Here is a 25,532-nt window from a genome sequence, read left to right as displayed (position 1 = left end):
TCTATCTGGTTTATTTTTATTTGCAAATACAAGCAAATTATTCGCCTGTAATCCACCAAATGATTTTGATCTGATATTTGGTCAGCTGTAATATAATCGTAATTGTGCTAATGTGATTTCTTTTAATGGAATTGCAGTTGGTAAATAACATTAAATTCAGGATTAGTCGAACTTGCTGATATCATCGTGGTTTTCACGGAGCTGTATTATTTACAATCTGTTGTAGTAGCTCACCTGACGATGTCAGTGAAGTTGACATTATTATTATTATCCAAATTATAATTTGGAAAATCAGACATGGATTTTATCACATTTGTACCTTCATGGTAAATTTTAATTATCGGTGTGAACTCGGTATCTGATATTATTCCATCACTTACGCCTGAATATATTAACAAATTTAATTTAGAATATGCCACTTTTGTTGTATAGAGTTTTATTATGTATTCATGTGCACAATGATATCTTTTTTTGTGCAATAATATTGAGAATTCCAGCAATTGTTGTTGCTGACAAAACACAGATTGTTATAATTATCGGCGACATCATTGTTATTGTTGATAGCAATATGCCGGTTCCAGCAATAACAATTATGTCAAAAGCAATTATACGCCGATTGTATTTTTAAATACTTTCATTGTATATTGATCAACGGTATTTTTTATTTTAGTTTGCTGCATACCTACTTGATTGTATCTAAAATGTTGTGCTGCAACATCACGTTGAAGGCTCATTATTTAATTAGGCAGGAATTTAGCTACTAATTCAAGAAACCAATAATAAATTAAGCTGAGTTTTTTCTTCCGGTTCCACAGTGAATGTTTCCACGTCGTTTTGAGCTACAATCACTAACATATATCCAACTAATCGTGGTAGTTATTATAAATGTTGTACCATCAAGTACTGAGAGCCTGTATATACCTGTAACCTCAGTGCGATGTTGAATGGTTTTATTGAGTGGTGACCATAATGCTTGCTACTGTATATACCACATTGATAATCTGCTTGTGGGGAATTTTATTCAGATTAATTTTTTTAATGATATAAGGAATTCCACTTATAACATCTTGTTTTTCTCCCCTAATATCAACAATATTACTTTGCGCTGTCGTGATTAGCTCTGAAAATGAAAATGATTTAGGATCTCTGATAACACCTAATCGTTTATTAATCATTTTAATGTCTGATATAGCTGTTTTAATATCGCCAAGTTTTATGTCAACAGTCAACGGACGTCCAAAGAATTCCTCTGTCATTTCATTTATTTTTCTACAATGTATACAAAGATTTGATAACATATTTATGTGAACCTCATACTCAACTCGTAGTATGGTTAATTTTGTATTAGAGTTATTGTCTACACACTTTTTTGTTTTGGCATCTTCATCAGATGTTGGATCTCTTAAAAACAACTATTTTATTTACATTCATGCTGAATTCACCTGTCATTGTATCATCAGTAGATCGTAAATGATTAGCAACACTTTTTACAATTTCATTTATAATAGCTGCGATTGATATAGTTGATTCCTTGATTTTACGCTTTCAGTAAATACTGGAATATCATCCGTAGTAGCTCCAATAACTCTACGAACTCCCTTTACCCTCATTTGCACTTCAGAGACCCCCAAATTTTTAATTTGACCCCCAGTTTTGATACCAAAGTTTGTTTTTTACTCAGTCTGACCCCCAGTTTGCACACAAGGATATTTTTGACTCTCAGCCTTGCACCCCTAGGGGATACACTGAACTATATCAATCCATTTTATATTACTCATCTTCAAAACACCAAGTTTATCTTGAAAAATAACAACCTCATCTGGATCAACTCCAGAAAGATCCATAATAGCAGCAAGTTCATCTTTAGTAGCGTAATTCGACAGAACAATGTTGTCAAATTTTTTTTGCCCTTAGTGGTATCACTAAGAGAAGAGCTTCCGTAAATATATACCATTACACTTACACTTTAATATCTATTTAAATTGTGTGGCAATGTCTTGTTCTTGTATAATCATGCACGACCTTATGAGGTGGTAATGTTGATCTTGATACAGCGTTAAGTAAAGAAATTACCTCATGGCAGCATATTGGCGGATCGGTTATTGGTTGTGTTGGTAATGTTGAATACCAGATAGGTGTTTTCAATGCCTGAGTTATTATTGTGTTTATGTAATTTAAAAATTCTTTTGGTGGAGCCAACCCATACGAATCAAAATAAACAATTCCACGTGGATCAATCGCGTACGCAACCCAATGAGTACCACAGCGAGAACTTTCATCAAGATTAATTATACTGGTTTCAACATTATTTGGTTGTTCTGATAACTGATCACTCATAAAAGCATCTCTATAATTTTTTATATTTAATATTTTAGTAGCATCAAGTAAATCAATATTTGACATTGGAAAAATATGCTTTGCATCTAACTAAGTGTTCCTGGAAGCGTCAGGCCTTTTCCATAACGATAAGGGTTTCTGGTAATCTTAGACCTTTTCCTCTTTTTTAAAATCCTTTTCCTTTCTTTAATGCCATTTCAGCAGCGGTTCCAACAGCACCAAGTGCAGCTGCTTTTGCAACGGTGGGTGTGGCTGCTGCAATTAATGCTAGTATAGCTGCACAAAGTGGAAATATACCACCTGTTTTAATTGCCCCCACAGGGAGATTATGTTTATCGCCTGATTTTGATTGTTTAGCGCTATTGAAATGTTTAAGCTGACGTTATGATAGTAATAATTTATTTTGACCACCTACGAGTTGCTCTCGCTTTAGTGATATTTTCATTGTGCAGTTCTTTGCTCAATTTGATTGAATCAGACTGACACTAACCTGATGATATGACATTATAAATATCATGAGTGATCTAATTACACATCATTTTGTAAAACGATGTTACATATTTTCAACTGGAACATCAATAACTCTAATTCATGCACCAACACCTTCAAGCAACATTGCTTTGTCACTGAGTATAACAGCAGTTGCTCTATAGCCACCTGAGGGTAGTCGAGCTACACGAGCTCGGAAGTGTATATCAACGACAGATTGCCTGAATAAATCTAAATGTTTCAACGAAAAGTAACGAACAGGAAGAAATTTCTTTATTGCTTCTAGTCATTCTCGAGCTAATCTAGCTGTAAGATTGGATATAATGTTGTGAAATCCCGCTGAGATATCTGCAAACCAGTGTCAACATTTTGATCACGACCCATAATTGTCATCATCCAATGATATACACATGCAACATGATTGCGTTCAAAATTTAGCAATACTTTTTCAGAAGGTTCTTGGTGTCCGTTTATCCTTAAAGCAACTTCAGAAACACCAAGTGTATCAAATACCATTGGATTTCTTTCCTGCAAATCTACACAAGCATTTTCCTGAAGTGTGATAAATATATATCGTGGTGCTGACAATCCCTGCTGCGATGCTATCTGCCATGTGAATAACCAAGCAGCATTACCTTGAATACTATCTGTGGTCATTGTCAACCATGATAATAATGATTTACCACCTTAGTCCATAAAAGAAAGTAATCACTGTTCTTCAGCAGGAGATGGGATCATTACTGGCATCCACAGCGATAGTTCTGTTAGTATTACTTTACCAACACCAATGGCAGCATCACGCTGTAATGCATCATTGTCATTGGCTTTTCTAACAGACACCACGGTGTGTTTAGCACCAAGTATAACCTTTCTAACATTTTTGCAAAATCCAAAAATATGAGACGGTGAAATTTCACATGAAAACTCTTCATCACCATTCAACATTGATCAACGTACAGAAAATCCTAAGCTGAAATTGTCATTCATTGATGCTACTTCAGTTCCAGCTGCATTTAGTGTTACGTTTCTGTTTTCTGGATGATCATTTATGTGTTTTGAAAACATCACTGATGGACAAGCTGATCTTGAGTAATCATCTCTGTACCTTGCAAGGCCAAGCATCGTCATGGCAATGTCGTCGTTTTCCAGGCATGATTCAATATTTTTTCCATCAATGATGTATATAATGCTTTTAAATAATGCCATGACACTGTTATTAAGAAAACCAACTTGATCACCAATTCCGTAGGCTGTATCATCTGCTCTCAAAAGTCTACCTTCAATCTCGATAAATGCCACAGCAGGCATGAAATGTCTACTTGTATCCTGAACCTGTAATTTGATTCTTCCATGTGCGTTAGGCACACATGCACCATAAGAATAATACTGATAATCATGCACAGATTCATCCTTGGGAACCGGTGTATCGATGTGAAATGCCGGATCAGATATACATTTAAACATTTTATCGTAATTGTTATCGTCTAACACGTAGACCACTTCAGAAAATTCCACTTCCTGCTATCAGACTTGCAGTTATATTTTTTTCTTTTTCGTTTTCTGACATAGGTACACCAGCCAGCTCTGCCAGTTTTTGATTTGCAGCTTGACTTATTATCTTACTGACATTTGCAGGCATAACTTCGGTGTTTGCCAGTTTCACTGGTTGTGGTGTTTGTCACATTAATCAAGCTAATCTTTCTTTGATTGCCGAGAAAGCTTTACCGGCAACATCACCAATCGTCCAGGAATTTTTTCACGAACAAAATCAACAGATTTCACTCCTAATTGTTTTGCAATTGGTATTGCTTTTGGAGCTATCCTCGCACATAAGCATTGAGCAACATCACCAAGTCCATCATCATAAATCGCTTTAGGTTGCGCTCTACAGTTTCGTATTTTCCATAGGGTTAGAATTTTATGGAAAAAGAATTTCACATGATTTCTTCATTGGTTGTACTGGCTATATAATAAAGACTTTGTATATCTTAGGTGCTGTTAAAATAACTTTTAATTCCCTTTATTTTGATATATGATTGATGGGTGTACTTTAGGTTCTAGAGTATACAGCTTGGGCTCACTTAAGATGTGCTTGTATAAACAAACTGCTAGCTCCGCATGGTCGTTTTCACTTTTTGGACTTCAGAGGTAAACTGTAGAAAAAAGAGCTGATAACTTTTTTACTTTTCAGACATTTTGTAATTGGTTCATTGCACTTTCAGTAAACGCTATTGTCTCCTTCAGCAAAATTTGTTTTCCCTATTTTAATAACTGCTAAAGTTAGTGTACTTTTGATTAATTCTGGTTCATTTGTCAAGCACAGGGGAGAGCATCCATTTTGTTGTACCGCGTGCTTAGATTATGTACAATTTCTACAAGTATCCAAAGAAATGTCAGCCACATTACATAAAAGTAACATAGAGGTATGCCAACATTATCTCCATTGTGCATGTTACAAATACAAACAACTTCACCTTACCTATGTCACTCTCTCAAAAGTACTAAATAACTTGTGAGCACCCCCTTATAAGTTGGTAGTCATGAATTTACTACCATGACCATGATCGGTCCACATTGAGCATTATGTATAATCATCTTTTTGTTATTCATTCATCTAATCGCAGCAATCTTAATCGCTATAATAATCATCAGTAATTTCATCGATGAGAGATCGATAAACATTAATGTCCATGATGCTGCCAGTAAATAATCGCCGCCAAATATAAGATATTTCATTAATGATTTCTGGCGAATAATTACCTGCATGTTTTCCTCCATCAGAATTTCTAATCTATCTATGTCAGAAAGAACATTGTTAGGACAAGCGATAAGACCACGCCCCATTGATTTAATCAAGGAAGGAAAACCACTTCCAGTTGCTCCTTCTTCCTCACTTGTTTCTGCTTTTTTCTTCATTTCTCCTGAGACTGATTTAATTATTGCTCTTGCTTTTTCAACTTCCGACATTAACTTTTGTTGCAGTAAGAGAGGTTGTTGTTTTAGAGGAAGTTGATGTAAAGGCTCTTGTTGTGGTGTAAAATGTTTTTGGCATTCTATTTGTTGTTACGGTGGAGGAAGTTGATATGAAGGCTCTTGCTAGGGACGTTGTAGTATTTGTGTATCCCTTAAGTAAAATCTGTTTATGTCGTCAGTATATTCAATGTATAATTCATCATCAGATCTAGCCTGTTTTTTGTCATATAACATGAAATAGCCATTTAAAATAATCACCAGTGTTTATGTTAACATATTCAGGTTTTAAAATTTCAGACTTTCGATACAAATTATTATATGCAACACAAGAAAAATCCTCTATTTTTTAAACTTTTTCTTTCAGTTTTTCAGCAACAACACATTCCCGTAATTTTTTAATCAGATCAAAATTTTTTTTGTACTTTAGGTTTAGGTGCAAGTTCTTTTTTCACATCAGCTATTTCAGTATGAAGGTTACAATACTTTCAATTACTTCTTCATCTTTGGGATATCGTCGAGAAGTTATTTCAGTTGGAAGATCTCAGAAAATATTTTTCGTTTGTTTAGTTCTTCTCGCTATCTTTTCAGTGGCTTTGGCAGTTTGTGTTAAAGTTGGATGAAGACGTTCAGTAGCTTGTACAACCTTTTCAGTAACTTTTGTAACAGGTTTAAATAATTGTTCTAAACCTTATGCAAATTCAACTTTATTACTTCTAGTCGTTCTCGAGCTAATCTAGCTGTGTAAGATTCTTTAGCTGGTGGCATTATTGATATGATAATGATTTAATTATAGCAGCAGGGAGGGTGCAACCACCAAGTTAGTCCAATTTTGTAACATACGAGTACACATTTATATTTCAGTTTGGGAAAAAGCAAAATAATAAAATGAACTAACCCAATTAGAGAGGCCTCCACTGGTGATTAAACTGCTTAATTTTTAGAGTTATTTACTTTATTTAATCATCTTTTTCACAAGGTTTTATTTCAAGTTTGGTCCTTTTCAAAAAGTGTTCTGTTCACCCTCCCTGCTGCTAAAAGGCATAGGTGAGCCAGATTCCCGAATTAACCCCTACTACTGGTATATTCAAAATCAATCTGTATATGTGTGGAAATATTAATCCAATGAATAGATACAGAAGATTATATTTTTTATTAAGAATTGTGGTTCTAAATATCTAACATTTGATAAATGTACCAACTATTTTCCTGCAATTTTAAATGTGGTGATTTTATAACCAGAGAACAATAGTGATAAGCCACTATAATAATCTTTGACTTTTGCCCAAGATTTTTATAATAACACAGTTGCTTTTCACATGTTGAGATTGGTACAGTGTTGATTAAAGATCACTGGAGAGTTATACATAACATAAGGCATAACATGCGTGAAATATGGCACAATTACCATGCAAATCATGTGACAGTAACAGTGTGACAGGCATGACAAAATAACCATGTAAATCATATGATAGTGTTTGTTTCCATCATCAAACACATGTGTGAAGATCAATGTATTGAAAATCATCCATATTTATTTAAAACTTAATCCATCTTTCCACAGGTATGGAGTACTTCTCTTACCCACACCACTATTTCCCTAGTGTCTTGTAGATTTATTATAAATACAATTATTTGTATTGCTATATTACTAAGAAATTTATGTTTCTCCCACTATCGAAGATACTGTCACATGCTGTTTTCTAACATAAGTAATTACCCTAAAGTATGCTAGTGAGTGCATATAACAGGCTTCTTGCATTCCCACACAAAAATAATGGCAAGTTCAGAGGTACCTGTAGGTGGTGAGGCATAAAATATGTCATAATGATCACATTGCAACCAGTACACCCCCTAGTTTATTGATTTGTCCTACACAACTGTGATCCATGATCACTTTTCTAATTGTAGCCAATCACAAATGTAATTTCAAAACAACTAATAAACAGAACAATTGTGAAAAAATATACATATTTTAATTATTTAACATCAAGCACAAAGAAGTCAATTAGTATACTATTCTATACTATTTAATTCAATGATGCTGAAATATATTTAAAATCTGTTTCACAATAAATAAGCTTTAATTATTTCAAATCAGTTTCCAGTATTGATAGAATACCTGGGAAAATAAAGACTCATACAAAAAAGAGAATGAATGAACTCAGCATCAAATATGTCGATTCTTAAATTTCCTGCAGATTTTCCCGATGGGAAAACCAATTCCTCATCTACCCAGTTATGTTTCTAATTCATCATCTACTTAATTATCTTTTGAATTCCTCATCTACCCAATTATTTGTTCTAATTCCTTTTTTACCCAATTCCGTTTCAAATTCATCTTCTACCCAACTGTTTTTATAGTTCCTCATCTACCCAAATTCTAATTCATCATCTACCCATGTATATTTCTCTCCTTCTGATTTTGTCAGAAGAAGGATACCTTTATAAGGTATAAATAACACATTATTTTGACACTTTAACCTAAACTCAATATAATGAATTGATTTGTCTCTTCATATAGGGAAAATAACTAAAATATTCTGGATACATTGTTTAAATCCTAAAGAAATAAAGGTAAATGTTAAAGATTGCACTTATGTATTCCAACTTCATGTGAGAGAACATATCAACTATAGAGTTGTAATGAACTCAAGAGTCATTAATAACAAGTTAGGGAAGTTTTTATTACAAACCTTGACCAATAACATCTCCAACACGAAGTCTGTCTTTGGTTATTAGCAGGCCAGCATCTTTCATGACATCAAGGGTGCTCTGATCAATTACCAGACCCCTTTGTGGTGTTCGGTCTAGTGCTGTGTATCCTATGGAATGTCAGAAAAGATGGATTGTAAGTCAAATGGTGATGTATGAAGATGCTTTGCTCATATAAACTGGAAACAGTATATCTCAACAATATTATCGATCAAATGCACATGATATTGCTTGGATGAGGCAAACAAAACCACATGATCCTTATTAAGCCCCTTTTTAGGGAACTATGGGTAAATGACCTAACAAATAACTCTGAAATCCTATGGATGTACCATAAAATCTTCAGTTTCTATCACCATGGTGTTGTCAACCTTTATATATGAATGCATATATGTCATCTGAAGCCCAAAGATTAGTTAGTAGTAGAAGTAGTAGTAGTAGTAGTATCAGTTAATGTTACACTTTTCTAGCGTTTTGTATCTACCAGAAATTTCTTTCTGAGATAAACACCTCAAGCTGTATTTCACCATCAATATATTTTTAATATCCGAATCCTTGCTAACCCACAACTGTATTGTATTGCCATTTTTATTATATTATGGCATCTCTACTGGGACAAATTAAATCAAAATGCATTAAAAGGTATACATGCCACATTTTCATCATTTCTTATATTTTCAATCAATTAATTATAATTGCCATAAAATTAATTGATTGAAAATTTGAGAATTAGAAAAGTATTTAAATGCTGCTTTATGTTCTTTTGTATTCAATAGCACTAAGAAGTCCCATAAATTTTTGAATAATATATTTCCACTCTATAAAGAAAATATTCTCATGCACATTGATAAAGGTCACATTGTAACAAAATGTTAGCTCATCTGTATAATTTTTTTCTTCTAAGACTTGGCATATTTTCATCAAGAATGATTTATTTTAATGGCAACAGAAACAGAAAAGGTTCATATAACTTTATGTAAAGCTGTTGGCCCTGATTACCCCCCCCCATGACATGCATTCCTAATTTCCATTCCATTGTTTGTACTTACCTCATGACATGCATTCCTAATTTCCATTTTATTGCTTACCCTAATGACATTCACTCCTCACATCCATTTCATTGTCTGTAGTTAGGCTCATGACATGCATTCATAATTTCCATTTGATTGTTTACCCTCATGATATGCATTCCTAATTTCCTTTTCATTGTTTTGTACCTAACGTCATGACAAGCATTCCTAATTTCCATTTCATTGTTAGTACCTACCTCATGACATGTATTCCTCATTTCCATTCCATTTTTACCCTCATGACATGCATTCATAATTTCCATCTCATTGTTCATACCAAATGTCATGACATGTACTTCTAATTTCCTTTTCATTGTTTGTACCTCCCCTCATGGCATGCATTTCTAATTTCCATGCAATTTTTTGTACATACCCTCATGACATGCATTCCTAATTTCCATTCCATTGTTCATACCAACTGTCAAACCGTTCTGGTGGCCTAGTGGTTAGAGCATCTGCCTCGGAAGCGGGAGGTCGTGGGTTTGATCCCTGGCCGAGTCATACCAAAGACTTATAAAAACGGTACTAACAGCTGCCTCGCTTGGCGCTCAGCATTAAGAGGTTAGTGTTAGGACTGGTCAACCTGGTGTCAGGATAATGTGACTGGGTGGAACATCATGCTACATGTCTGCGGCATGATGCCCCAGTGCTAGACATCACTATAAACTGCCACATTGCAGACATCATAGCGATATGACTGAAAAATTGTTAAAGCTAAGTTAAAAATACAAATCACATCACATCACACACCAACTGTCAAGACATGCATTTCTAATTTCCTTTTCATTGTTTGTTCATACCCTAATGACATGCATTCCTAATTTCCTTTTCATTGTTTGTTCATACCCTAATGACATGCATTCCTAATTTCCATTTCACTGTTTGTTCATACCCTAATGACATGCATTCCTAATTTTCATTCCATTGTTTGTTCATACCCTCATGACATGCATTCATAATTTCCATTTCATTGTTTGTATATACCCTCATGACATGCATTTATAATTTCCATTCCATTGTTCATACCAACTGTCAAGACATGCGTTCCTAATTTCCTTTCCATTGTTTGTTCATACCCTAATGACATGCATTCCTAATTTCCATTTCATTGTTTGTTCATACCCTAATGGCATGCATTCCTAATTTCCATTCCATTGTTTGTTCATACCCTCATGATATGCATTCATAATTTCCATTTCATTGTTTGTATATACCCTCATGACATGCATTCATATTTCCATTTCATTGTTTGTACATACCCTCAGGACATGCATTCATAATTTCCATTTCATTGTTTGTACATACCATCATGACATGCATTCATAATTTCCATTTCACTGTACATACCCTCATGATGTACATTTATAATTTCTATTTCATTGTTTTGTACATACCGTCATGACATGTATTTGTAATTTCCATTTCACTGGTTATCCTTTGTGTTGCTTGCTCTTTTCTTTCCCTCTGAAGTTTCCAGAACATCCTCAGGCAAAACAGAGAGACAACAACAAGTGCTATAAGAAGGACCCCTCCAACAAAGACTGCTACAATAATGACGACCTTTGATTCTTCTTCTAACTGGTATTTGAGGTAACCAACAGTTTGTTTGAAATCTCCGATCATCACCTTGATAAATAAGAAGTCTACAATGTGTTGATGTGCTGGAGGTTTGTAAGTAACATACTGTATTATTTTGTATATAATGTATTCGGACTATGAATTATAAATAAGTATTGGAATATTTATTAGCTTAAAATATTTCATGAAAGTGAAAGCCAACAGATTGTCAATGTTGACAGTAATTGCTACCTTTTTAAGGTATAAAGATGAAAACTCTCAAATGTCTGAACATTAAATGAACTGCAATTAATTAAACATAAGAAACTGACTGTGAAGTTAATTAAGATGTATGAAGAGAATACCTCAAGGAATTTAGTGAGATCCTGGAGGATAAACTGATGATCAAAATGGTAAGGAGTGTTACAATGTACACACTTTGCACAGATCAGAGGTTCAAGTTGTTATTTATCCTATTAAAGTATGATAGATATCCTATGTACATTTCATTCTAAGGAAGTGAATATAGTGTAGGTAAGTCTTGAGAGACATGTATACTGGACTGATCTATTAACATGAGCACAAAATCACAACTTCTCATCTTTAACATGCAATAACTTTAAACCTTGCCTTTTACAATCTTTTGAGAGACTTGGGCTGATAATATTTAATGTTGAAATAGATCTGAAAACTCACAGAAACATCTGGAAATTGATAGTCTGATCTGGGCTGCTGAACTGGAGGAGTGCATGATATGTTATTCTCTGTTATATCCACCAATGCACACTTTTCATACCCAATGGAGATAATGATATCTCCCCACTTCCACTCCAAGTTATTGCCCTGTTGAAAGTAGAAGATTTGAAAGCCTTTAATTAAAAGAGTAAATTGTTAAGTTTTAATGATCTTGTTTAAAACACTTTTGCTCAAGTTTTAAACATGAACAGTCCCCAAATCACAATTTTATCCTCCTCCAGGCACAGTTTTTAACATGATCAGTCCCCAAATAACAACATTACCCTCCTCAATGAGTTTTAAACATGAACAGTCTCCATCACAATATTACCCTCTTCCATGACAGTTTTAAACATAAACAATCTCCATCACAATATTACCCTCCTCCATGACAGTTTTAAATACGAACAGTCTCCATCACAATATTACCCTCTTCCATAACAGTTTAAACATGAACAGTCTCCATCACAATATTACCCTCTTCCATGACAGTTTTAAACATAAACAATCTCCATCACAATATTACCCTCCTCCATGACAGTTTTAAATACGAACAGTCTCCATCACAATATTACCCTCTTCCATAACAGTTTAAACATGAACAGTCTCCATCACAATATTACCCTCTTCCATGACAGTTTTAAACATAAACAATCTCCATCACAATATTACCCTCCTCCATGACAGTTTTAAATACGAACAGTCTCCATCACAATATTACCCTCTTCCATGACAGTTTAAAACATAAACATTCCCCAAATCACAATATTACCCTCCTCCATGACAGTTTTAAACATGAACATTCCCCAAATCACAATATTACCCTCCTCCATGACACTTTTAAGCATGAACATTCCCCAAATCACAATATTACCCTCCTCCATGAGTTTTAAGCATGAACATTCCCCCAAATCACAATATTACCCTCCTCCATGACAGTTTTAAACATGAACATTCCCCAAATCACAATATTACCCTCCTCCATGACACTTTTAAGCATGAACAGTCTCCATCACAATATTACCCTCTTCCATGACAGTTTTAAACATGAACAGTCTCCATCACAATATTACCCTCTTCCATGACAGTTTTAAACATGAACATTCCCCAAATCACAATATTACCCTCCTCCATGACAGTTTTAAACATAAACAGTCTCCATCACAATATTACCCTCTTCCATGACAGTTTTAAACATGAACAGTCTCCATCACAATATTACCCTCCTCCATGACAGTTTTAAACATAAACAGTCTCCATCACAATATTACTCTCTTCCATGACAGTTTTAAACATGAACAACCCCAAATCAGAATATTATCCTCCTCCTTGGCTGAGATTTAAACATGAACATACCCCAAATCACAATTCTATCCTCCTCCAGGTAGAGTTTTTAACATGATCAATCCCCAAATAACAATATTACCCTCCTCCATGACAGTTTTAAACATGAACAGTCTCCATCACAATATTACCCTCCTCCATGACTGTTTTAAACATGAACAGTCCTCATTACAATATTACCCTCCTCTGTGACAGTTTTAAACATGAACAATCTCCATCACAATATTAACCTCCTCCATGACAGTTTTAAGCATGAACAGTCTCCATCACAATATTACCCTCCTCCATGACAGTTTTAAACATGAACAGTCTCCATCACAATATTACCCTCCTTGATGACAGTTTTAAACATGAACAGTCCCCATTACAATATTATCCTCCTCCATGACAGTTTTAAACATGAACAGTCTCCATCACAATATTACCCTCCTCCATGACAGTTTTAAACATGAACAGTCTCCATCACAATATTACCCTCCTCCATGACAGTTTTAAGCATGAACAGTCTCCATCACAATATTACCCTCCTCCATGACAGTTTTAAACATGAACAGTCTCCATCACAATATTACCCTCCTCCATGACAGTTTTAAACATGAACAGTCTCCATCACAATATTAACCTCCTTGATGACAGTTTTAAACATGAACAGTCTCCATCACAATATTACCCTCCTTGATGACAGTTTTAAACATGAACAGTCTCCATCACAATATTACCCTCCTTGATGACAGTTTTAAACATGAACAGTCTCCATCACAATATTACCCTCCTCCATGACAGTTTTAAACATGAACAGTCTCCATCACAATATTAACCTCCTTGATGACAGTTTTAAACATGAACAGTCTCCATCACAATATTATCCTCCTCCATGACAGTTTTAAGCATGAACAGTCTCCATCACAATATTACCCTCCTTGATGACAGTTTTAAACATGAACAGTCTCCATCACAATATTATCCTCCTCCATGACAGTTTTAAACATGAACAGTCTCCATCACAATATTACCCTCCTTGATGACAGTTTTAAACATGAACAGTCTCCATCACAATATTACCCTCCTTGATGACAGTTTTAAACATGAACAGTCCAAATTACAATATTATCCTCCTCCATGACAGTTTTAAACATGAACAGTCTCCATCACAATATTACCCTCCTTGATGACAGTTTTAAACATGAACAGTCTCCATCACAATATTATCCTCCTCCATGACAGTTTTAAACATGAACAGTCTCCATCACAATATTACCCTCCTTGATGACAGTTTTAAACATAAACAGTCCCCATTACAATATTATCCTCCTCCATGACAGTTTTAAACATGAACAGTCTCCATCACAATATTACCCTCCTTGATGACAGTTTTAAACATGAACAGTCTCCATCACAATATTACCCTCCTTGATGACAGTTTTAAACATGAACAGTCTGCATCACAATATTACCCTCTTCCATGACAGTGTTAAACATGAACAGTCTCCATCACAATATTACCCTCCTTGATGACAGTTTTAAACATGAACAGTCCCCATTACAATATTATCCTCCTCCATGACTGAGGAATTATAGACTAAACACTGATTGCACACAAAATATTTTCATATGATCAAACACTATGGTAATTGAATGTTTGTTTTCATAAAATTGCATGCTGTGTTTTGATTACACCAAAAAGTTTCTACTCAGCTATGTTCATATACATTAATGAACCCAAGCAAAAATGAACCTAACACATGGGTTATATCCCTTATTATGTTACACTTGTGATGAAATCCAATGTCATACATTGAGATGCATCAAATCTATCTTATTTATTCAGGCCTGGACATGACATAAAAACAGCATGCATAATGTTCCATTTCCCAAACGTAGATGTATCTTAATGAAATGATTGGAAACTTTAGTGCAAGTGACCTCAATGTGGTCTCAATAAAAACGTTATTTTCCATTAACTCATTAACCCCTGGTGCCGCATTTACATGGCAGGAGGTAGTAGCCTACTGTCAAGCTCTGTAGCATCAAGGTCACGCATAATACACTAAAGTGGGTGGTATTATAGAAAGGTAGACAGATGTAGCTCTACAATGATACCAAATAATCTGGACGTTTTAGTTGCACTACAAAATACAGAGGGAAAAACCTAATTTTTGAGACCTGTATTTTTTCTTCACCCAAAATTTGCCCATGGTCGGAATCTGATTTTGTGTCCGGATTTATACTTTTTGGCCTCAGATCTATGGAACTGACCAGTAAAAAGTAGGATAAGGTGGGCATTTGGAATCAAGAGTGGTCTCGATACAAAAATGATAGGTCTATTAATAAAAAAAAAAACCCAAAAAACTTTTACCTTTCTGCTCATGTGTGAGCACAATAACCAATGGAAAATAATATTTCTAACACAACTAGACATTAAGCTAATGGAAAATTTCTTGTAAATCGATGTATTAGGATGTATTCAGAAATAGCCCCCAAAATGTGTTTCCTACTCGCATTTCGGGCAAAAAAACCCCAAAACCTCCACGGGTTAATGAGTTAAGACTTCAATACTGCTTTCTATTTAGGATTCTTGACTGATTAGAAAATTTCCACTACAAAGTGGAGAACAATTATTCAAGATTTTCATAAGGACTACAATTAAATGCAATAACAGGTGATCATTTCAGTTATTGTGCTGACACTTAGCAGATAAGACAAAGGCTACATATATTTAATAAGTCAGCCTTTCATTAATTGTAGCAATAGGGAAGCATAACTATGTTTGTTCCAGAGTTAAATTTATCTTACAAGAAAGCAGAACAAGGGGAGCATCATGGAATTCTTTATATTACAAATGTGAGGTAGAAAAAACAAAGGCACGTTTAATTGCCATACTCATCAAAGAACGAGGATTTATTTTATAAGACTGAGCTAGTTAACATACATGCTTACACAAATCTATTAGTTCTATTGTAAAGACCATTGTGTAAGGGGGGGGGGGTATATTTTTTTCTAAATATATAAACAGTACAAAATGATACAATGTCACCATTTCTGTCCAAAATCTCCACCCAGGGTGATGAAGGTAATATCCCATGAAACGTTTAAAATTACTAACAATGGATCTGAAGAAGGTGGATTTCTTGTGTGCACCTAAGGTGAAATTTAAGAGATTCTCATCCATGGTGAATTGAACAATTTGGTTCATGCTGAGCTCACAGTTTTCATTGCATAATTTGTCCATTTTGTTGATGTAGTAAAACCTGGCATAAAGTAGTAGTCAATGTACCAGCACACATCTACCTATATATATATATATATATATATATATATATATATATATATATATATATATATATATATATATATTTACCTGTAAAGTAAGCGTTCTGTCTTTACTTGGGGAGAAAATTTTAACTGAATTATCTCCAGTTAGATTAAGAAGGGAAGGATCCACAGTATAGAACAGGGTAAACCTTAACTTGAAGCCATCCATCTTAATCACTATCTCAAAGCAACCAGAACACAATCTACTGGTTCTCCTTCTTTTTCTGTTGGTACTATTACTTTTAACTCGGATAAGGTTCTTCCTTTGTTCCTCAGAAAGTTTGGGAGTTTTACATATCATTTTGGTGCCATTATCAGACACATCACAAGGCTGTACCTGGAAAAGATATTGAATATGGTGCACATTACAATGTACATACCACATGATTTGAAAACAGTCAAATTTGCCTTCTTGTTTTATCTATATGTCATATTTCCTAAATCTACATATTGTTTTTTGATGATGTCTTGTACTCAGTATGGAGGACTTAAGACCCTAGATTTAAAACCACGAAGCTAAGAATATCCTATTTGAAAAAGTGATAGCAGACCTATAAAAGTATCATTTTTGTTGTTCATATACAGGGATGAAAAAGCAAGGGTTCAGTTCTAGATGCAGGCTCAGTCCTCAATGTGTGCAACAAGAGTTCCTCTAACAGAATGACATTCTAGAAAATAATTTGTTGGAATCCCACAGAGGTCCATTTTTACCCTAATTTTCTTCTTTTTAATGGCTGAGTCCTGAAACCATGTAAGAAAATATTAAGAAACCCACCATAATGAATTCAATGAAAAATATCTACTCCTATTTGTCTGAGTCAATATTATGGTGAAACAATCAATATATTGATACATCAATATTTGTACATATCAATGCCAATACTGACAAAACCAGTGAAGAACTCATGCAAAACAATGCTTGTCCTATATAGGTTACTTTAATCTTCATGAATAATTAATTATTTATCATTTGCATTTATGTGAGTAACAAAGAAAACCTACTGAAAACACCCCCCTTGCCTTTGACAAATTAGCATACAAAATGTGACTTACATGGTTTGACAGCCTCCCACAATTCCATGCAGATTATTTTGTTCTGTCAGCATGCTCAGTTACTTGTAAAATATATCAACATAAGGAATACATTCCAGATTTGCTTCCCCTGCATGATTAAAGAACTTTAATGATCTATGAATAATCACTTTTATGTGAAGTTTCACTGTTGCTTCACACCTTGTCTACTTGTATCGAACATTTCTGATTGGTGGTTATTGTTTGTTCAAGTCAAGAGTAAAACATTAACCACCAATAAGAACTGTAGCTTATTCACCACATGACACATGAGAAGTATTCACATCCAAACTCATCCTAAATACATGTATATACAAAACAAGAGAGAAACTTTGTGTAAAAGTGGCTATTAAATTATATGTAAAGTACTTAAATCACACATGGGGAACAAGTTTGGAATGTTGCTGTTTTAAGCTGACATATTGAATGACTGAACATGCTGATGAGATTAAAAAAATAGCACAAAATTGGCAAAGGGGCAGTTTCCAAACTGCACAAATCATAATATGCAGGAAAGAGTTGGGTGTTGTCAGTAATTTCCTTTTGCTCTCACAGTATATGTGTCTGCAGTAGTTGTTTTGCAATTGCATGAAGGAACTGGTTGCTCCAGGTTATCCTCACTCCCATACTTGGACTTGTTCTAGATAAGATTTTCCTTGCATGCGGGAAAAACTGCATTATTTCTTCTGCTTCAAGTTTAGCACCAATATGCATTTCAAATTTAATTCAGGACATGTAATTGGTTAGTAAAATGTTTAAAAAGCATTCATGCAGTACAAATCAAAGGGTGTGGTGACCAAGATGAATCCTGATCAAATGGAGCAGCCTGAAATATCCCAAAAGGCTGAATAAAATTTATTGACACATAACAGGTAGTCTGTTTGGAAGTATTTATCTTGCCAATGTTGAGCATGGCATAATAACAGATGATAAGCCTATTTCTGTCTGTAATCTGCATGCTAGAAATATAACCAATATATCAACACATACATAACAGCACCACCATACAAATGAGGGACCTTCTAAACCACACCACAACATTCAATTTTGACCACACATTGTTTGAACTAGTCCAAACCACACATTGGGGCAAAGATCAGTCCATTTTTTATGCCTATACTGCCCTCCTCCTAGTAGAAAAAACAAGCTGGCTGACTCTCTCTTTTTGGAGCAGTTTCCGAATCTCCTGGACTAAGGAAATTCGATAGGTGGCAACCTGATTATTCTTGGAGATTTCAACTTTCACTTTGACTGTCCCAGAAACTCAAATACATCAAAACTCATAGATTCCATTAATGTTTTCACCCTCAAACAGTCAGTTAACCAACCCACTCATAAACATGGCCCCATTTTAGAATGGATTCTTCATAGACCTGATGATAACATTCTACGGTCCTCCCTGGTATCCCATGACCTTGCATCAGATCACCTCTGCATTATATGCCATTTTGACGTATCAGTCCCTAACCTCCACCTTTATCTGCTACTAACAGAAACCTCTGTATGATAAATAGAACCAAACTAATGCATGACATCCAAGCTAACCTAACAACTTGCTTACCTCCTACTGCAGAACAACTTGATAACTGCCTGTGTTCATTGCTTGACAAACATGCCCCAGCTACCAAGTGCAGAGTATCAATTCAAAAGTGTTCTCCATGGTATAGCAGTGTTAGGGACCAGCTTCGCACTGCTAAAAGAGACCGCTTTCCACCAGATGCACTATTCATAAGCAGATCTATGAAGCCGCTAAGAAGACTGTCACAAATATAGTCAATGCAGCAAAATCAGCCCACTACACTACTAAGATCATGGAAAGTTCGAGCTGCAAAGAGCTCTTCGAGATTACTAACAAGCTAATGTCAAGGAACAAATCTACACCACTTCCAACTACCTAATCTCCAGTCAACCTTCCGGACATGTTTGCAAATTTCTTCCGTGACAAAGTACAAACCATTAGAGATAAGCTTGACACCACAATTTCAATTGACTCGTTGTCACCATACAGTTGGGATACAGAATTTGAGCAGCAACCATTAGCAGCATTTGAACCTGTCTCTATGGATTTCGTATGTACAATCATGACGAAGAGTGCACCAACGTCATGTGAACGTGATCCAATTCCAAAATCACTGCTGCTTGAGTGCTTAGATCCAGTATTGCCTTCACTAATTGATGTTATTAATACCTCTCTCTCATCTGGGGAATTCCCATCATTTTTCAAAACTGCCATTGTAAAGCCTCTGCTGAAGAAACCAACACTAGACCATAACGATTTAAAGAACTACCACCCAGTTTCTAATCTCCCATCATATCAAAAATCTTAGAAAAGGTTGTTCTATCCCAGCTTGTATCTCGTCTAAATTCAAACAGTCTTTTTAGCAATGTACAATCTGCATATTGCCCTTGCCACAGTACTGAAACTACTCTTCTAAAAGTAGCTAATGACATTCTCTCTGCATTGGAAAGCAAAAAGATTACAGTCCTCACCCTCCTTGATTTGTATGCAGCATTTGACACAATAGACCATGATATATAACTTCACTGTCTCCAGCATGTATTTGGCATTTATGATACAGCCATACTGTGGTTCAAGTTCTACTTAGTCAACAGGATACAAATTATATCTGCAAATGGAATACACTCCAGCCCAGTTGATCTATGTTGTGGTGTTCCACAGGGGTCTGTTGTTGGACCTGTTCTCTTCATTCTGTACACTCAGTCACTCTCAAGTGTCATAGATCATCATCCAGTGTCTCACCAACTGTACGCTGATGACACCCAAATATACAAATCTAGCTATCCAACTGAAGTTGGTGCTACCATCCAAGGTGTAGAGAGGTGCATTTCTGATGTGAAATCATGGATGACATGTAACTAGCTGCAGACGAAAGATAATAAAACTGAGGCCATTCTGGTCACAACATAAAGACTTTCTCATTCACATCCTTTACCTCAAACAATAAATATCAGCAACACCAACATTAAATTCACACAATCAGTACAAAACCTATGTGTTACTCTGGACAGTACTCTCACACTGCACCAACATCTCATGAACATATGCAAGGCTGCATATCTTGAGCTGAGACGCATCAGCTCAGTTCGCAAATATCTTTCAGTTGATGCCACTAAAACACTTGTGTGTTCATTAGTACTTTCAAGACTGGACTATTGTAACTCAATTCTGTCTGGTTCATCTCAATATCTGCTCCAGAAACTTTAAAAAGTTCAAAACACAGCTGCTTGGATCATACTTAGAGTACCACGATCAGAGCACACCTCCCCGCTGCTCTGTACCCTACACTGGCTATCCATTTGATCCAGAATCAAAACAAAATTTGTTTTCTGTGCTACGTTTCACTGTTGGACTCTAGTCCAACATACCTATCCGACCTCACCCATGTGTACACACCAGCAAGATACTTATGCTGCTCTTCTGACAGTCGTATACTCATTATTCCCACTATGAAAACAAAGTCACATGGATAGCGCTCTTTTGCATACCAATACCAGGGCCCAGCAATGTTTAAAGAATTGCCCAATGAACTTAGACACAAAGACACAGTGATCACATTCAAGAGGGCTCTCAAAACTCACTTATTTCGACTGCAAGAACAAACTTAAAGACCTAATAATGTCTCCTACCTTAAATATTCTCAGCATGTTTTTTTAATGTTTTTCTAATTTCATGGTGTTTCTTTTTGTAATCATATCAGTATATGTTTTTTATCTTATAGGTGTTGTCTAATGTTGTAAAGCGCTTAGAGCTTCTAAAGATTAGGCGCAATACAAAGTCCTCATTATTATTATTATTATTAAAGATGAAAAGAACATCAAGTTGATATGTGTATTGATAATGTATAATATCATATACTGTGTGTCATGAATCATGTTAATACACGAACAGTGGTGTATAATTTTTCCCCTAATTATCATGTTCAGAAGTGCAAAAATCTAAATCTTGATCTATGAACTTGATAGTATGGATAAAAGATCATGGAACCTTGAAATGAATGCTAAGTATGAAGTCAGAACAAAACCCATTTTTAAAGTGGTTCCTCTTTTATAAGGCCATCCCTTCTTCATCAGGAAGTTGGCCTTGTAAGAGGAGTAACCTTTCCAGAGGCAGATCACACAGATAGTGGTAATAATTATATATGAAGGAAGTATTAAATAGCCACTATTTTTCATTAAATTGCACAGGCATGGTAGGTAATCAATGTAATCAAACTTGTATTGCATTACTTAAAATAACTGGTGCAAAACCACCTTGTGAAAAAGTTAGGGCACAAACATCTGACTGTAACTATAATTGTTTGTCCATTTCATTTTCTCACTGCTGTAGAATGTGTAATTTTACACTGTTTACTGGACATTTCTGACATCAAATTTCATTGTAGTAAACCAAGGACTGTTCCTCATTTCATTTAGTCAAATTACTTTAACATTTACCTCCAAACTGAGAATATCTTACATTTTGCACTTTTAGGAACTACTTTTATTACTTTACTGGCAATTTGTAGTTATTACACAAAATGCTCATTGTTTAGAACAGAAGTGAGCTTGTCATGTGATCAACTGGTTTTAGTCTAGTTCCCTTTCAAGTACATTTGACCATCCATGAGCAAGAAGCCTCAACCGCTAGCATACCATTTTTATGTTATGGTGTATCTCACACTGGCTTGATACTGTGAGTCTCAGTGATTAGCTTTTGTTATGATAGTTATTAATAGTAATAACAGCCAGTAATTATCAATGTGACAAAATCTGACATCTAAGGAATACATAGTTGTAAGGATAATCAGTTTACTTACCTCTTTGTATTGGTTAATGTTAGGTACTTCATTGGTATGTTGGAACAAATGTCAACATGCTGAGTTTCATATCAGCAAATATTAGTGACATTTCCATCTGTAAACCCCACTACCTGGCCACTGTTAAGATTTAAATTTTACATTTCCATCTGTAAACCCCACTACCAGGCCACTCATAAGATTTAAATTTGACATTTCCATCTGTAAACCCTACTAACTGGTCATTCTCAAGATGTAAATTTGACAGCATTTGCACTAAAATGCAGCTGTGAGTAGTGGCCATCCTAAAGGCATACGTTTGGACATGGACTGATCCAAGCCTAAAAATTCAAGAGTAGGACAACTGAAGTACAAAAATCTAAGAGGTTACATTTGAACTTGACTCCAAGGCCAAGGTCAAGTAGGGCTGGTTATGAGGTTATTGTTAATAGTGCTTAGATATACCAGGATCCTAAGTTTGATCAAACCTAATCATAGTTATAAAAATTAATTTGACAACAAGCCATTACAGGTTAACTAGAGCCAACTAAATGTCATAAGAAGTCCTTCAATGACAACTATCCATATAAAAGGAATAGTGACAAAAAGATCTTTTGGATGTGGTGATTTTTCCAGCATTTTCACAGAGAGGGGAGGGAGTCTGTAGAGTTATGGAGAAGGGATGGGAAGGGCAGTTTTACATGAGAAACATATCTATGAATAGACCTCATAAAAATATGTTTCAAGAGATGTTTTTTGATAATTCAGTGCTCGAAGAAATTATTTTAGACACAGGCCCTGGGCTAGTGACTTAAATAAACTCATAAGCCCTGGCTGAAATTCCACAAGCCCGGACTCCAATTTCCACATGACCAAATTTTCCACTTTTTTAATATAGTCACAGAGCATTGCAAAAACTATAATCTGAACACAAATTCAATAGGGTTCAAAGGGGTTTGAATGTAATACAAGTGTCTTTAGTGTTCATCACTCCACACACTAGGGACTGGATGGTCCTGGTGCTTTAACTTCTCTGCTGGATTCTCTGAGTAAATCCAAGTCAGAACTGAGTTGATGTATGTATATGTGTTGTTTGCAGCATGTGCAAAGATTTAATAGCTACCCCACCTTTATTTTTCTTTTTTTCACTGTCGTGCTTAACAAAGTAAAACTCTGTCAACCAAGAGTTGTGGAATTTATTTTCGTTGGGCTTTACTGATAACTACTTGCTTCCTAAATCATCTTCAAAAATCAATTACACTTGAACACTATTCCAACAAATGAAATAATCATACTTTGCTTTCTGTATATGAAGTAAAATCTGACTTCAAAGAAATGCTGCCACTGTTCACAAATTTGTCAAAAATAGAATACATATGGATTAAACATTCTGATTCAAGGCAATAATATTTATTAACTTTTGTTCTACATGCATCTAGCATCCATACCTGTCAACTCTCATAACAGGAGAAAAAAATCTGAATTTTTGGGGTTCCACGAAACTTCCCGATTTTTGCAGAGAACTCCTGATTATTACATTATGTCTGTTGATTTTCATTTCTCCTAAAAGAAATCCTACATTACTATATATATTATGCAATCTACAGAAGATTTGTTCTGTTTTATCACCTGTGAATATTGTTATAATGAAACAATTATTTTTATCACACTACTATGCATTTTTTCTTCAGTAGATAAAATGTTAAATTAAAACATTATTCACGTCAATCTATAAAATTAATTGTACACTACAACAATACTAAAATCAAAAAATAAACCAAAACAAACAATAAACTACAACGATAACAACTTGTTTAAATCATAAGAATGATTACTGATGATGTAGCATCTCCATTTCCACCAAAGAAACTTACATGAGTGAACACATGGCATTACTGTACCATATATATAAACATTAATTACCATCATTACATTAAATTAAAAGAAGGAATGAAGAAACATACCACACAGTTTATGTGTTTATGTGCCCTCAAAAACTAATTCATATAAATATGTTATTTAGTAAACAATATTTATATGTCTTTTGAGCTGAGAATATGGAAATAAGGTACGATATAAAACATGCAAAATTAAATGCCACATGTACGATAGCTTCAGACTGCGTATTTAGACACCGCTGGTTACAACAACATAGGGCATTGTTTATTTGCCAATCAATTGCTGGTGCTTGCATAACACCCCGTACAGAAAAATCTCACCAGTTCACATGAGCTGCTCATAAGCTGCACATGAGAACCTTGTTAGAAATGTATGCAAATTGGGTAGATTTTGCAGGCTCATGTGTGCAGTTTGTTAGATCTTGTGAGCCAAGGAAAAACTAACCTGATTCTCACGTGAGCAGATTTTGCTCACGTGAGAATCTAAATTTTCACATGAGAAAGTAGAACTTAGAAAATTTTCTTTCTCCATTACATACAACCATGTTTGAAAATAAGGCAGAGTTCTAATTTCTCACGTGAGTTATCACGTGAGAAACTTGGACTTTGATTCTGATTAAACACTTATTTCAAATTTATTCAAAGTTGGATTTTCTCATGTGAGTTATCACATGAGCAATTTGGACTTAAATATTTTGTGTAAATGTTGAATGTCAAGCATCTCCATTATTGTCAAATAGACATCATTTCTATTTTGCACTTGTTCATGTTGCTTTGTTGTATTTTTTAAATTTTAAAACATTTTCAACTTATTTTCTCACAGTGAGTTTTAATCTTATTTTGACCCAACAGGCTCCTTGTATTTGAACATATTAAGGTTCATTTCACTGTTCATAAAACGAAACAATTCAGAATTAAGGTCTCGTATAACCAGACTACCCATTAAACTTTAACAGCTGTCAAAGAATAGAGTTAATAACTTGCATACTGATCGTGGTTAATGTTTAATAAAGTAATCCGTAAAAAGGTGAAATGTTTCTCTCCCCAAAATACACAGTTTACAAATATAAAATGGAAATAAAACTTTTGCCCTAAAATGAATCCTATGTTCCATAAACATATGATGCAACTCCTTTATTCACAAACTTCTAAAACCCCACTATAAAATTGTAAAACAAATACATAGCCACATATCTGGAAAAAAAAATAAACACTGATGCACAGTCCTTTTGGCCTAA

The 25,532-nt window shown here is 34.8% G+C and overlaps 1 protein-coding gene across 1 annotated transcript in view; it reads right to left on the bottom strand.

Annotated features, from left to right (window-relative positions):
- LOC149788908 (hepatocyte growth factor receptor-like) overlaps nt 1–25,532 on the bottom strand; it is a 163,983-nt gene that overhangs the window by 34,085 nt on the left and 104,366 nt on the right. The window contains exons 11-14 of the mRNA XM_089975039.1: nt 16,576–16,866; nt 11,835–11,981; nt 10,976–11,207; nt 8,493–8,621 (exon numbers count right to left, since the gene is read on the bottom strand). Coding sequence (XP_089831165.1) covers nt 8,493–8,621; nt 10,976–11,207; nt 11,835–11,981; nt 16,576–16,866 — 799 coding nt within the window. The remainder of the gene's footprint in view (nt 1–8,492; nt 8,622–10,975; nt 11,208–11,834; nt 11,982–16,575; nt 16,867–25,532) is intronic.

This window comes from Sinohyriopsis cumingii, chromosome 11 (genome assembly GCF_028554795.1).
Source record: "Sinohyriopsis cumingii isolate HCF-2022 chromosome 11, ASM2855479v2, whole genome shotgun sequence".
NCBI classification, from domain to species: Eukaryota; Metazoa; Mollusca; class Bivalvia; order Unionida; family Unionidae; genus Sinohyriopsis; species Sinohyriopsis cumingii.
The sequence above is the reverse complement of the archived record's forward strand: the minus strand, read 5'-3'. Positions and strand labels throughout refer to the sequence as shown.